At 45.6% G+C, this 15093-nt stretch overlaps 1 protein-coding gene across 2 annotated transcripts in view; it reads left to right on the plus strand.

The window, feature by feature from the left end:
* The first annotated feature begins 2437 nt into the window (after positions 1-2437).
* ILRUN (inflammation and lipid regulator with UBA-like and NBR1-like domains) overlaps positions 2438-15093 on the plus strand; it is a 98146-nt gene continuing 85490 nt past the window's right edge. The window contains exon 1 of one of the 2 annotated variants that reach the window (XM_004590293.3): positions 2438-2795. In XM_004590293.3, coding sequence (XP_004590350.1) covers positions 2638-2795 — 158 coding nt within the window. In that variant the 5' untranslated portion in view covers positions 2438-2637. The remainder of the gene's footprint in view (positions 2796-15093) is intronic. The other variant, XM_004590292.3, reaches the window with a different exon arrangement.

Genomic DNA, 15093 nt, shown 5'->3' on the forward strand with positions numbered 1-15093 from the left:
CTCTCTGTATATCTGACTTTGCAATAAAAATAAAATCAATCTTAAGAAAAAAAAAGAACAACAAAAGACAAAAAACACCACACAGACCTGAGCGGTTCAAGAACAGCTTTTTTTTTTTTTTTTAATTTATTTATTTTGAAAGTCAGAATTACAAAGAGCTCCAGACAGCCCAATCAGCTTTTTACAAAAAAATCTAGAATTAACTTTACAGAACAAATTTGACGACTGAACATTGTTCAACTTGTGTTTCACCTAAAATGTTCAGGTGTTGAGGAGCTCATCAGAGACATCAAGGGCATGTGTTATGTATTTCAGTGGAGGATCAGGAAGGAAAATGAAGTGGGGAAGGAGGCAGGTGAAGCCCCTTGGAAGCCTATGTGACCCCAGAGCCCTGCTCCCAGGTGTACAGCCCCAAACTTCAGCACCATCACTGAGGGCTCTTGGTAGAACACTGTGCTGAGCTCATGAACTGTCAACTCAAGGCTCAAAACCACCCTGGGGGGCGGAGTAAGAATCGGTGTTCTAAATGTGTGTGATCCAGAAACTAGTCTTCTTAAGATATTTGTATTTTTATTTATTTGAGAGAGAGATCGAAATTGCATCTGCTGGTTGATTGCCCCAAATGGCTACATTGACCAGGGCTAAGTGTTGGGGGACTCAACTCAGGTCTCCTATCTGAGTGGCAAAAACTCCTTGAGCCATCACTACTCTCTGCCAGGGTGCGTACTAGCAGCTGGAGCCCTGTGCCAAGCCTAGAATCTCAGATATGGAACCCAGCAGGTGTCTTCACTGGAAGGCCGCCATTTGTCGTCCTCTGTACTCCTTTTTTGGCCGTAGGAAAGAAGTAAAAATATTTTTCCTCTCCAAAACCCTCCTGGCTCCCCTAGAAACAACTGGTCACAAATCCCAGCCTTGTGTGTTGCTGTTAGTTATTCAAAAAGGTGGTAGAGACCTAGTTCATACGATATTATGATATGATTACGTGCAGCTAATTCCTGCAACCTGGTTCTTTACTGTGAGCTGAAAACACCAGACACAACGAGGTATATCTTAGGAGGTTTATTCCAGCGGGGCAGGAACAGTGGAGGGGAAAGGGAAAGGGAGGAGAGGGGAAGAGGAGAAGAGCAAAGAAGAACAAAGAAGAGCAAAGAAGAGCAAAGAAGAGGAAAGAAGAGCAAAGAAGAGCAAGAGAGAGCGAGAGAGAGATTGGGAGGGTTTGAGGGCAGGCCCCAGGGGATTGGCAACTGCAGGTGAATGCTAGGGATGATTGGTGAGTGGGGCGGGGTTGGGGAAGGGGCTGGAAGATTGGGGGTGGGATTCTCAGGTGGAATGCCAGGTTACATTTGATTGGTGGATGGCTGGACTGGCGCGAATTTCGTGAGCTGTGAGGAAGAAGAAATGGCGCGGGGTCCAGGGTGGGATATTCGAATAACTCCTTACACTCACTTGTGACGGGAAACATATTTAATGAAGAGCCAGGAAGCTGGGTTCTAGTTTCCTTGCTCTAATATTTCTGGACAAGATATGCAAAGTTCTCTGGCCTTGAGACCCCATGTCTGTAAAAGAGAGATCCTGGAAGGCAGGAGGCCCCATCTTAATTCACCACCTCCTCAGTCTAGGTTGGACCTACAGTGGGGGTGGGTGGATCTATGTTAGAACACATTCTAATTCTTTGGTTTTCAGATTGGACCTTGAGCAGTACCATACAGTTAATATTCTGCCTTCAATCTTAAAAACAGATAAAGCATGCCACCATCTCAGGACTTGGTTTCAATTCTGGAGGAGTCGCTCCTGTAAAGTAGGTGGGTGGGGGGTGTATGTGGTGTTCGTCTGGACCAGTGCCTCAAGTCTGTGTCGGGGTCACGTTTGTTTTCTCTCAGAGACCACTGTTGCATAACAGAAACAGCCGATACACTAGAAATCATCACCAAAAGTAGGATTTATGGCAGCATCCCTGTGGGAAGAAGGTTCAGCAGACAAGTTATTCCAGTGAGAGGGGCAGATCCACGGCTGGAGGGGCTGAGTCCAACGCGCAGCTGCCCAGCTGATGTTGCCCACAGGGTCTGCCTGTCCTCAGACTGGAGTTTACTCACCTGCAAAATGGCGGAGGAGTCATACCCGAAGATCTCAAGGTTTTCCCCTGAATCCCCAGGCTCTGGCTCCTCCTCTGGAGGGTCGGGGCCGGGCGAGGACTCCGTCTGGCCAAGAGCCGCCCCCGCGGCGGGGCCCGTCCCGCCTCCTCCCCCACCCAGGCCCGCCCCCTCGCCCCACCGCGGTGAGGTCACGCGGGGGACGTCACGGGGTTGTGACGCCACTGAGGGGCGGGTATCCGGCAGAGGAAGGGGCGGGGCCGGAGGGCGCTTGCGCAGTGGGTGCGACGCGGGAGGAGGCGGAGGCGTCGGCCGAGCAAGAGGCGGCGGAGGCGGCGGCGCTGGGGGGGGTGGGAGGGGGGGGAGCGCGAGTGAGTGAGTGGCTGAGTGAGTTTACCCCTATGAGGCGGTGAGAGGCCCGGGGCCTACTGGAAAGGAGAGGGGTTGCGGCGCCCGACACCAGCGGGCCCCCTCCCGGTCCCCGGGCCCGGCGGCGCGGCGGCGGCTCGGTTGTGAGGAGGCGAGGAAGCGGGTGTCCAGCTCGGCCATGGAGGGCATGGATGTGGACCTGGACCCGGAGCTGATGCAGAAGTTCAGCTGTCTGGGCACCACCGACAAGGACGTGCTCATCTCCGAGTTCCAGAGGCTGCTAGGCTTCCAGCTCAACCCGGCCGGCTGCGCCTTCTTCCTGGACATGACCAACTGGTGAGCCGGCCCCCGCCGCGCCAGCGCTGGCAGCGGCCTCGGGGCCCCGAGGGAAAGGGAAGGGACGCCGGGGCCCGGAGGTTGGGCGGGCTGAGGCGGGCAGCGAGGTGGACCTCCCTTCCTGCAGCCAGGAGGGCGAATGGAGGAGTCCCCCTCCCCCCGAAAAAGGCACGGGCAGAAACCTGGGGATCCGAGCGCAGCGACAAGGGGAGCTAAGGGCCACGGAAACAAGGGGGCGGAAGAGAGGTTGGGGGGGGGGAGCGAATTCCCGTGGGGATTCTGCGGAGAATTCAGGGTCGAGGAACGGGGAGAGAACACTTGGGGCAGGGACGCATGGGTGATACACCTGGAAGGAAAAGCGTGTGCTGTTGGCTGTGAGTATAGAACGCAGGAAGTCTGGGTTTGCAAAAATTTGGGGGGTGGCGGGAGGAGGAAGGTTGAGGTTTAGAGTTAGGGGCTAAGGATGACAGTAATGGAAGGAAACTCTGGATTGGACGCTGTGGAGGAACGCAGGGCATGGAAGACACTTGAGAGCTGGGAACTGAGAACAGGTAATTTGTGGATAAGCCAGGAAGAGGGGAAGAATATTATGGAGGCAGGCAGGTGACTGTGGTGAGGGCGGGTACTTTGGGAAGAGTTGTAAGAGGGAGGATAGAATCTCCCTGTAGGTGTAGTGGAGGAGCGGGAGTGTTGGGCTGGGTCGGGGCCGAGGCTTAGCCCTGGGGGGAGTGGAAAACTTGGGGAGAGGTCTCCGGAATACCTGGAAAGGAGAGAGGGCTTACCTGACGGGGCAGTGAACATGGCTTAAGCTGGGCACTAAAAGTTTTCTTGGGTTTGTGGTCACCCTCCTAGAAGACTGAGTTGGGGCAGAAGGCTCTGGCTGGTCAAGGAGTGTTTCTTGGCTTTGGAAGCTGCACTTGCTATTTTTGATAAGCAAAACTTCCCCTTGTTATGAGAAGAGGTTGTGGAGTTCACTTAGGGTGAGGGACGGAGTGGGGACATTTGGCTTCCTTTGACAGAGTTTCAGGTGAAGCGGCTGGTTTATTTCTTTGGGGATAAAGCAATGGAGTGTGTGCCCTTTGCTCTCGTGTTGGGCACACAGTCTCCTGGCCTGTGGACTCTTGCTGCTCTTGGCGTCACTTGCCCAGCCATCCTTCCCTTAATTCCATGTCCACTGAATGCCTCAGGAAATGCCAGGAGAGAGTCTGGAAGCCATGCCACACCAAACCTGTCCCATGTGATGCTCACCTGTTAATGGGTACCTTGTAGCTGAGGGTGTCAAGGTGATGTGTAATTTTTTTCCCCTCCTGATTGGTTTCTTTTATCTTTCAAGTCAGTTATTACAGCAAGAGTGGTTTTTAATTTCCAAGTGTTTTGAGATTTTTTCCCCAGTACACAGTCTTTAGAATTAAATTAGCATTTGTGATCACCACTTGACATCTTTTCATGTCCAGGTGATCCCAGGCGGAGACGGATAGAGCCAGCTGTAGTCTTATGAACACCATCCGGTGGTGTGGAAATAGACAAGAAAGTGACAAGTTGCTTTTGAACACATTGAGAAGAGCTTTGGTGAAATTTCAGTCTGGTGAAATTTAGAAGTTTTAACTTTAGAGTTGTTCTTTCTTGCCTGCTTCCCACCCCTGCTCTTTTTCTTCCTTGTTTACACTAGTTCAGCGTAGTAAACTTGGCTTATTGTTGCTGCCAGTGTGGTAGGGGAGGAGCCTCGTTTCTCACTACCCTCTTGTGAATCATCCATTTAGACACTGCTCTAAGAAGTTCTTGGTTCTTCAGGATCAGTCTTCATTAGTGCAATTATTGTGGCTCCCAAACAAATGTAATGAATTTTATATGCTTGAGGTATGTGTGTTTAACATCGAAGATTGCTTGTTTTTAGATGTTGTAAAAAGTAGGCAATAAAAGATGAGGCCCAGTGTAAGAAAAGGTACCTCAAAAGTATAATTAGATTATAAAAATTGTATTTGAGTTTTTAAATAAACTGTTAAGCTCAAAGACATGAGGTAGAAGGTGTACTGATGGCATGTTATAATCTATATAAAATACCATTGTGAGCAAAGGAGTGAGCCATTAAAAAATACATTGGTTGGAAGTCAGTAAGTCCTTAAAAATCCAGGCACTTAAGTGATAATTCAACATTAGCTTAGATTTTGGCTGTACAGAAAATGTTCTTTTCTCTGGTAAAAAGTGAAAAATTATTTTTGAGCCGAAAGCATTATTTTCTTATCAAAGCTGGTTAGCTCCTAATACCATGTTTTGATTCTTATGGCAACATGGCTAAAATTGTTTTGACAATTTTTTAAGCACCTGTAATAACAAATAAAATCCGGTTAAATATATACATGCATGCATGCACATTTGATCAAAATATTTGTGTTTGTTGGGGCTGGTGTGGTGTTGTGGCAAGTTAAGCTCATATCTCATATCTAGAGTGTTCACTGGTGTCCTGGCTGCTCCACTTGCAATCCATCTCCCTGTTGGTAGGAAACCTGGTGGCTTAAATGCCACCCACAGGGAAAACCTGGATGGAATTCCTGGCTCCTAGCTTTGGCCTGACCCATCCCTGGCCCTTGTGGTAATGAGGAAAGTGAACCAACAGACGGAAACTCCCTCCTTCTCTACCACTCTGCCTTTCAAATAAGTGAATAAATCTTTCAGAAAAGCATTTGTGTGTGTGTGTTGCTGAAGTAAGTCAGGAGTCTAGAATTATATTAAATGTCATTTAATGTCTAACTTGTGCATCTGTTGAGTTAGTCCTGGTACACCTTGGCAGACATTTCTGAATTCGCTGTGATGGTTAAGCTGTGACTTCCTACAGGTCTGCTTTTAGTTGTCATGAATAACCACCACTCAGTTGTATGATGACTGTCAAAAATGCTGTCAATTAAAAATCATGAAAACACAGACCTTGAGTCTTCTCAAATGAAACCCAAGTTCCAAAGATTATGCCTTTATTCTCAAAAGTAACAATTTGTTTTTTTGTTGTAATTTTTGAGAAACTGACTAAATTGAATGTTTGGGCTTATGGATGGTTTACCCTGTTGACACAGATTTCTCATGCTTAAATTGACAAAATTGTGTAGCCCGTTTGTTGAATTTAGAGCCGAGTGTTGCTTTTGTTTGAGCATTTATGTAGTGTCTGCGTTGGGAGTGTGCTGCTGGAGGTTGGTAGAACTGCCCCTAACAGAGGTAGAGTTACTCAGCTCCTAGGTGAGTGATGGTGTGAAGTAAACATGATATCGACACCAAACTATACATTTGTGTGACCTCTGGTGGCATGTTTTGCAGCTGTGAATATGAATGGAACTTTGAATTCTACAGTTGGCAGCTGGCTTTCGAAATTTTCTAGTTTACTTGCACTGTTCCCCTCCAAGATAGCCATCATCCTGTTATATCCAAGGACAAAGATTTGTCCGATACTTCATAATGTTTAATTTTCTAGTTAGAATCATGTCAAAACTAAACCGGCCTTGTTGCATTGAAGCCTTTTTTTTTTTATTCATTTTTACTTACTCTTTGGAAATGGAGAATAATAAATATCTTTCATAAAAGGTCAGAAATTTCTTTTAATTGTGATATTTTTAGCTGTTTATTGGATTTGTATATATTTTTTCGCAAGTAGGATACAAAGGAGAGTTCATATTGATACTTTAAAAAACTGTAAAATATGCATAGCTTAAAATGTAACTAACTTTAGGTGTTCACTTCAGAGTTATGTAAGATTTTAAACTCACAGTGACCCTGAAGTAATTTGTGACGTTTAAGTGTTTAGAATGAGTTGTTCCTAAGCATTTGTCCTAAGAGGCAGGACCAGATTTTTAGGACATTAACTGAGGAGTCTGTACTGGCCTGGTTTCTCAGCATGGGTGTAGATAAAATGTCTTTTGTTTACATGTTGGTTATTTTCCTCTTGTGCGTTAGGCTGGTGCTGGGCAGTCCTGGTGTTACAAAATCTTAAATTGTCGATATCTTCAGGTAGCAGTGTCTGTTTTGGAACAACACATGCTTCTGCCTTGTATGTAGTGCAGAGGATGGAAATTTTTTAGAAAAACAACTTTGGGGGCCTGGTGCAGTAGTCCAACAGCTCAAGTCCTCGCCTTGCACACGCCAGGATCCTATATGAACACCGATTCTAATCCCAGCGGCCCCGCTTTCCATCCAGCTCCCTGCTTGTGGCTTGGGAATGCAGTAGAGGACAGCCCAAGACTTTAGGACCCTGCACCCGCGTGGGAGACATTGAGGAGGCTCCTGGCTCCTGATTGGCTCAGCTCTAGCCATTGCAGCCTCTTGGGGAGTGAATCAATGGACGGAGAGCAGAAGGTCTTCCTCTCTGCTTCCTCCTCTCTGTATATTGACTCCCCCCCCCCAAAAAAAAAATAAATAACTTAGGAAAAACATTCAAATAATATCCTATTGACTTTGCCTAGTAGTCTAGCAGTACCATATATCAGATTAAAGGAAAAAAAAGTGTAACTGCACAGCAGTGAAGTATCTGAATCTAGTGAGAAAATCTCTTGTTTCTCTGACCTCCTAGCACCACTGTTGTTGTTGTTTTTTTAATCAAGTTTTGTCCCCTCATGCCGAATTTCTGATCTGCTGTCTGGTTTATATGTGTGACTCTAGAAAAATTCTGTTGATGACAGAGATAAAACTGGATTTTTAAAAATGATTTACTTAGAAGGCAGTGTGACAGGGAGGCAGGGAGCGCCTGAGACAAGCCAGGCCTGTACCTTCTGGTTCACTCCTCAAATGGCTGCAGTGGTTGGGCCACAGTCCAGGAGGATAGAACCCAACCCGTCTCCCGGAGTAAAACTAGATATCAACACTGGTTTCCTTGAAAATTGAGTGCCCAACAGTAGTTTTGGGAAGAGCATAGGAAGGGCTATATATATATTACTGATAGAGGTCTTAAGAGATTGAAGCTGCTTTGAAAATTTTTCTTTTCCTCTTATTTTGGCCTTCTTAAAGTACATTATAGTCTTGAAGACAGTCCTCCTACTGTGCTGTTAGGATTGTAGTACCAGGGTTTCCCATTATACATCAAGTCAGAACTAACTCACCATTATAGCCATGGTAGACAGATTATTATTATTTTTACCACCTCCTATCTTCCTACATCCCATTTCCCCCCTCCCCTCATTAATTTGGCACATAGCAACCACAACAGGCAGAACTGTTTTTTTTTTTTTTTTTAAAGATTTTATTTGAAAGGCAGAGTTGAGAGTTTTCCATTCCCGGGTTTGGTTTCCAGATCTCTGTAAGAGCCAGGGCTGGACCACAATGACCAGAAACCCAGAACTCCATCTGGGTTTCCCATTTAATAGGAGAAACCAAGAAGTTGGACCTTCATTTGCTGCTTTCTTAGGAGTGCTAGCAGAAAGCTGCCTGGGCAAAGCAGCACTCCCATATGGATGCCAGAACACCCACCCCTATCTCTGCCCATAATTAGGAAACTACATACCTGAAACTATCAGAGAGGTTGTCACATAATAAAAGGGCAAACATTTATGTTAATACTAAACTGAGTAAAATTTTTGAACGTGTGGGAGTGGACTGAATGGAGAACTGGTGGTTGCCTGTTGTTGGCAAGTTGCTTTCTTAGAATTGAAATTGGGCGGTATCTTGGTTGGTTCAATTTCCTAATCCTGCAAGTATTGCCATCCTATATCGGTGCAGATTTGTGTCTCAGCTGCTCCACTTCTTTTTTTTTTTTTTTTAAAGATTTTATTATTATTGGAAAGCCGGATATATAGAGAGGAGGAGAGACAGAGAGGAAGATCTTCCATCCGATGTCTCACTCCCTAAGTGAGCCGCAATGGGCCGGTGCGCGCCAATCGGATGCCAGGAACCAGGAACCTCTTCCGGGTCTCCCACACGGGTGCAGGGTCCCAAAGCTTTGGCCCGTCCTCGACTGCTTTCCCAAGCCACAAGCAGGGAGCTGGATGGGAAGTGGAGCTGCCGGGACTAGAACCGGCGCCCATATGGGATCCTGGGGCGTTCAAAGCGAGGACTTTAGCTGCTAGGCCATGCTGCCGGGCCCAGCTGCTCCACTTCTATTGTAGCTCCCTGTTTGAGACCTGGGAAAGCAGTGGAGGGTAGCCCAAGGCCTTAAGACTCTGCACCTTTATGGGGAACCCAGAAGAGGCTCCTGGTTCTAGGCTTCAGATCTATTTAGCTCTGACCATTGCAGCCATTTGGGAAGTGAATCAGCAGATCTTTGTCTTTCCTTCTCTCTGTAAATCTGCCTTTCCAGTAAAATGAATAAAACTTTTAAAAGAAACGTTTATTTTTATCCCAAAAGCAGATTTACAGAGAGAAATAAAGATCTTTTGTCTGTTGATTCACTCCAAGTGGTTGCAAAGGCTGGAACTGAACTGATCTGAAGCCAGAAGCCTCTTCCAGATTTCCCACATGGGTGCCAGGGTCCCAGTGTTTTGGGCTGTCCTCTGCTGCTTTTCAGGCCACAAGTAGGGAGCTGGATAAGAAGTGGAACAGCTGGGATATGAACTGGCACCCATATGGAATCCTGGTGGTTGCAAGGGGAGGACTTAGCCACTAGACTATTGCGCCAGGCTTAATGAATTTTTTTTTTAAAGGAAGAAATTTGAATTCTCTGGGTAATTAGAATTGGTAGAAAGCATTGTATTATAGTAAGAAAATACTTCCTGACACAGGAATGAGCAAGTTGATCAGAGGCCATCTGGAAGACTGGCTGAGTCAGAATGGTGGTTAATGAGGTCAAAATGACAAGGTTATTGAGCTTATTTTTATTTTCTGATAGGAATATTGTTCTATTTCTTAAAAGTACTTTTATATAAAATTAAGCATATAAAATAATATTTAGAGTCAGTCAGTTGGCTAATCCTCTGCCTTCAAACACTACCATCCCCTGTGGGCATTGGTGTGTATTTTGCTGCTCCACTCTCATTCAGCTTCTTGCTCATAGCCTGGGAAAGTGGTGAAGTCTTGCCCAATGCCTTGAGACCCAGCACTCACTTGGGAGGGCTAGAGGAGACTCCTGGCTCTCCTGGCTTCAGATCAGCTCAACTTTGCCCATTGTGACCATTTAGGGAGTGAACCAGCAGCCTCCTACTATAAATAAATAACTTGAAAATAAAATGTGTTTTCATCTTACTTGAAAGGTAGAGTGACAGAGAAACATAAAAGGTGAGGGATGTCATTCATCTGCTTTTAATTTGCAAAAATGTCTGCAATAGCCAGGACAGGGCCAGATTGAAGCCAGGAGCCTGGAACTCCATCTGGGTCTGCCATGTGGGAGGCACGGACTGAGGTGCTTGAAACCTCATCTACTCCCTCCCAGGAGAGACAAGTTGCCAGCTCTCATTAAATAAATAAATTTGGACCCAACACAATGGCCTAGTGGCTAAATCCTCATCTTGCAGTCACCAGGATCCATATGGGCACTGGTTAAAGTCCTGGCTGCCCTACTTCCCATCCAGCTCCCTGCTTGTGGCCTGGGAAAGCAGTCGAGGATGGCCCAAAGTCTTGGGACCCTACACCTGCATGGGAGACCTGGAAGAGGCTCCTAGCTTTGGTTTTGGTTCAGCTCCGGCCGTTGTGGCCATTTGGGGAGTGAACCAGTGGATGGTAGATGTTTCTCCATGTTTTTCCTTCTCCCTATAAATGTGACTTTTTAATAAGAAAGAATAAATATTATAAATAAATAAATAAATAAACAAATAAATTCTCCCCCCAAATTTATTTTATTGGCGGAGTGAGATGGAGAGACAGAGATCTTCCCTCCATTGGTTCGTTCTCCTGATGGTTGTAAATATTCAATTCTGGGCTAGGCTGAATCCAAGAGTCTGCTGCAGGTCTGCTGTGTGGGTAGTAGGGATCCAAGCGTTTAGGTCATCCTCTGATGCTTTCCCAGGAATATAAGCATGGGATCAGAAATGGAGCAGCAGGACTTGAATCAGTGCCCGTATGTGATGCCAGTGTCACACTGTGGCCCCTTTGAAGGCATGTTTACAATGCTTCATTCATACTAGGTGCTCCGTACATGTCTGCTGAAATAATACGTAAATGTATATTGTGGAAAAGCCTTAATTTTTAAAAAGATTTAATGTATTTATTTGGAAAGTCAGATTTATTGAAAGGAGGAGAGATAGAGAGGAAGATCTTCTGTCCGATGATTCACTCCCAAAGTGCTCCAACGGCCGGTGCTGCGCCTGTCCGAAGCAGGAACCAGGAGCTCTTCTGGTTCTCGCACGTGGGTGCAGGGTCCCAAGGCTTTGGGCCATCCTCGACTGTTTTCCCATGCCACAAGCAGGGAGCTGGATGGGAAGTGGAGCTGCCGGGATTAGAACTGGTGCATCTAAGGCGAGGACTTTAGCCACTAGGCTACCACGTTGGACCCAAGCCTAACTTTTTATAAAACTGTTGAAGTAGTGCTATTATAGGAAATAGGTCCTATGGACTTGTCATTTTAGCATAGTGCATTAAGCTTCCACCTGTGACACTAGCATCCTATAAGGGCACTGGTTCGTGGAGCAGCAGGTGCACATCTGAACCAACTCCCTGCTAATGGCTTAGGAAAAGCAGCAAATATGGTTCAAGCCCTTTGGCCTCTGTAGCCATGTGAGAGTCCTCAGTGAAGCTCATGGCTTCAGCCTGGCACAGCCTGTGACCCTTGTGACCATTTGGGGAATAAATTAGAAGATAGATGATATCTGTCTCTCTTCTCTGTAATTTACATTTCAAATAAACAAATAAATCTGGAAAAGGGGAGAATATATCTTATAAGCTTGTTTTCAGATTGCTTTTAGATTAATTCGTGCATGAGGATTAAATATGCTGGTAGTTGCGTACCTGACACAAAAGCAAATTAAAAATTTTTTAAAGATTTATTTATTTTTATGACAAAGTCACATATTCAGAGAGGAGGAGAGACAGAGAGGAAGATCTTCCGTCCGATGATTCACTCCCCAAGTGACCGCAACAGCCAGTGCTGCGCCGATCCGAAGCTGGGAACCAGGAACCTCCTCCAGGTCTCCCATGCGGGTGCAGGGTCCCAATGCTCTGGGCCCGTCTTAGACTGCTTTCCCAGGCTACAAGCAGGGAGCTGGATGGGAAGTGGGACTAGAACCGGTGCCCATATGGGATCCTGGCGTGTTCAAGGTGAGGACTTTAGCCGCTAGGCCACGCCGCCAGGCCTGACTGTACTTTTTATTGCAGGACTCTTAGATGGGCTACCGTACCAGGCCCAGCAAATCAAAATTTAACACCAGGGGACCCCACGCTGTGGCCTAGCAGCTAAAGTCTTTGCCTTGAACGGGCCAGGATCCCATATGGGAGCCAGTTCTAATCCCAGCAGCCCCACTTTCCATCCAGCTCCCTGCTTATGGCCTGGGGGGGGCAGTTGAGGACGGCCCAAAGCCTTGGGACCCTGCACCCACATGTGAGACCTGTAAGAGCTCCTGAATCCTGGCTTCAGATCAGCATAGCACTGGCAGTTGCGGTCACTTGGAGAGTGAATCATCGGACGGAAGATCTTCCTCTCTGTCTCTCCTCCTCTCTCTCTCTCTCTGACTTTCCAACAAAAATAAGTCTTTAAAAAATACCACCAGGAATATTTTTTTCTGGAAGTAAGTCTAATCTGTGAAGATTGCTTACACCTTAGCCATTCACCTTTCCAAGTACATTTCCTTGCATTGTGCTTTGTAATTAAGATTGTGAGAGCATTTATTGTTTTGAAAAATTAGCCAATAGTTATCTAAGTGTAAATTAGCAAAATGTAAGGTCACCCATGCATGTCCTCTTGAATCTTGGCCTGTATTTCCATTGAGAAAAAAACCTGAAAAAAGTCATGTAAGCACAAAGTACATTCAGCTAGTTTATTTTTTTTTAAGTTTTTTAAAAAAGACCTATTTTTTTTATTATTTATTTTTTTATTATTATTTTTTATTCATTGCTTACATTCTATTATGTGATACAGTTTCGTTGGAACTGGGAATCACCCCACTCCTCCCCCCGCCCTCCCCCCTATTCAGCTAGTTTAAAGCCTCTAAATGGTTGCACAGTACAATGTCTAGAGGTGACAGAAGGATAGCACATTTTTACATTTTATAAAGAGGGCCTCTGCTACTTGCTGTTAAGTCAGATGTTGCCATGTGGGATCGGAGCTCAGTATAGTTAGATTCTGTTTTTTCTTTCCCAGTAGAAGTCAAATGCATATGTTTATGGGAGATGTTCTAATTTTTTAAAAATTTATTGAGTATTTATTTATTTGAAAGGCAGCAAAAGAGAAAGAAATCTTCCATCAATTGGTTCACTCCCCAAGTAGCCACACAGTAAAGGCTGGACCAGGATGAAACTAGGAACCTGTCTGCCTCTATCACATGGGTGTCAGGAGGGACCTAAATGCTTGGGTCATTACATGCTGTCACCCAGGCTCATTAACCAGGAGCCAAGGCCTGATCTCCATCACTCTGATCTGGGATGTGAACATCCCAGCTGGCAGCTTAACTTACTGCATCACCACAATTCCTCACTAGAGAATAATTGAACTTTTAGATTTTTGTGTGTGTGTGTTTTAAGATTTATTTATTTTTATTGGAAAGCAGATTTGTGGAAAGGAGAGACAGAGACAAAAGAGTTTCCCCCTGCTGGTTCACTCCCCACTTGGCCACAATGGCTGGAGTTGAGCTGATCTGGAACCAGGAACTTCTTCCAAGTCTTCCATGTGGGTGCAGGGGCCCAAGACATTGGACCATCCTCCACTGCTTTCCCTAGTCATAATCAGGGAGCTGAATAAGATTCTCTTTTTTTAACGTAGATACGTAGTTGTCTTTTCTTTTTAAACATTTATTTATTTTTATTGCAAAGTCAGATATACATAGAGGAGGAGAGACAGAGAGGAAGATCTTCCATCCAATGATTGACTCCCCAAGTGACTCCAACGGCCAGTGCTGCGCCGATCCAAAGTCAGGAGCCAGGAACCTCCTCCGGGTTTCCCACGTGGGTGCAGGGTCCCAAGGCTTTGGGCCATCCTCGACTGTTTTCCCATGCCACAAGCAGGGAGCTGGATGGGAAGTGGAGCTGCCGGGATTAGAACCGGTACCCATATGGGATCCTTATGCGTTCAAGGCGAGGACTTTATTTTTTTTATTTTTTTTTAGATTTTCTCTTTTTATTTTTTATTTTTTTTTTAATTTTTTTTTCTTTTTATTGTATTGTTGTTGACAATCTTTACATAGTTAATTACAGTTAAAGGAAAAAGAAGGAAAAAAAAAAGGTTTAGGGGGATAGGAAAGTGGGTAATGCTATTATGTCCATATTGTTTCCATCACGTATCTGAGGTAAAGGGGGATATTGAGGGAGAAGCCCCACCCGGTTTCCCGCCCACCCTAAGTCCCGGATGTGGGGCATGCTCTGAGATATGTGCTCGAGTGGTGTTAATAGTTCTGCAGTTATGAATCGCTGCCAGTTTCGCTCGATGAGGTGGTCCACTGATTGATATGGTCCATCATGAAGTCTCCATTTGTCCCATATTTCGCTGCCAACATGTAGCTGAGATGAATGATTGTCCTATTCTGTCTTCTGTCTTTTCTTGGTTAGAATTCTGAGTCCAGCAGTTCAAGTGGGGAGATCTCCAAAGATACTTTGAGGTATTCCCAGACCAGATTCTTGTATGTTCTAGCAAGCACAGGGCCCGGCACAGTCCATCACCCTGATCAGCTGGTGGTTGCAATTGCTGTGTTGGTTCTGTTTTCAGTCCCGAGTTGCACTGGAACCAATGGGTGTTGCAGTCCAGTCTGGTTCGGCCCTTACATCACCCAGTGGGAGCTGCAGCCTAGTAGGGGCGACCCACGTTAACCCCCACCAAGCCCGCCCCCTACCCTGGTTTGCCAGTATGTGTAGCAGAGGGCGAGGACTTTAGCTGCTAGGCCATGCCGGGCCCAAATGAGGTACTTCTAAAGTACTTTGTGCCAAGGGTTTATTTCCTGAAGTTTTACTTTAATACTTGATAACAGGTAGAATTACAGGTAGAGAGTAGAAACTACCGTTAGGGGAATGGAGCTTACATATAACAATGGCGGGGAAGCACTAGCTTAAAAGTCTAAAAATTAATATGTTTTTATAGATCTTACCATGCTATGTATATAATGTATGTTTTTTGTTGATAAGTTAGGAAGTGCTGATAAGCAAAAAGAAAAACTAAGCCAAATTTACAGGACCAATAGGGTAGAAAGTTACTTAATGCTTACATATGCTCATACTGTGCTACTTTGTGTGTGAATATATACATATATATATATTA

This window comes from Ochotona princeps, chromosome 1, assembly GCF_030435755.1.
Source record: "Ochotona princeps isolate mOchPri1 chromosome 1, mOchPri1.hap1, whole genome shotgun sequence".
Classification (NCBI taxonomy): domain Eukaryota; kingdom Metazoa; phylum Chordata; class Mammalia; order Lagomorpha; family Ochotonidae; genus Ochotona; species Ochotona princeps.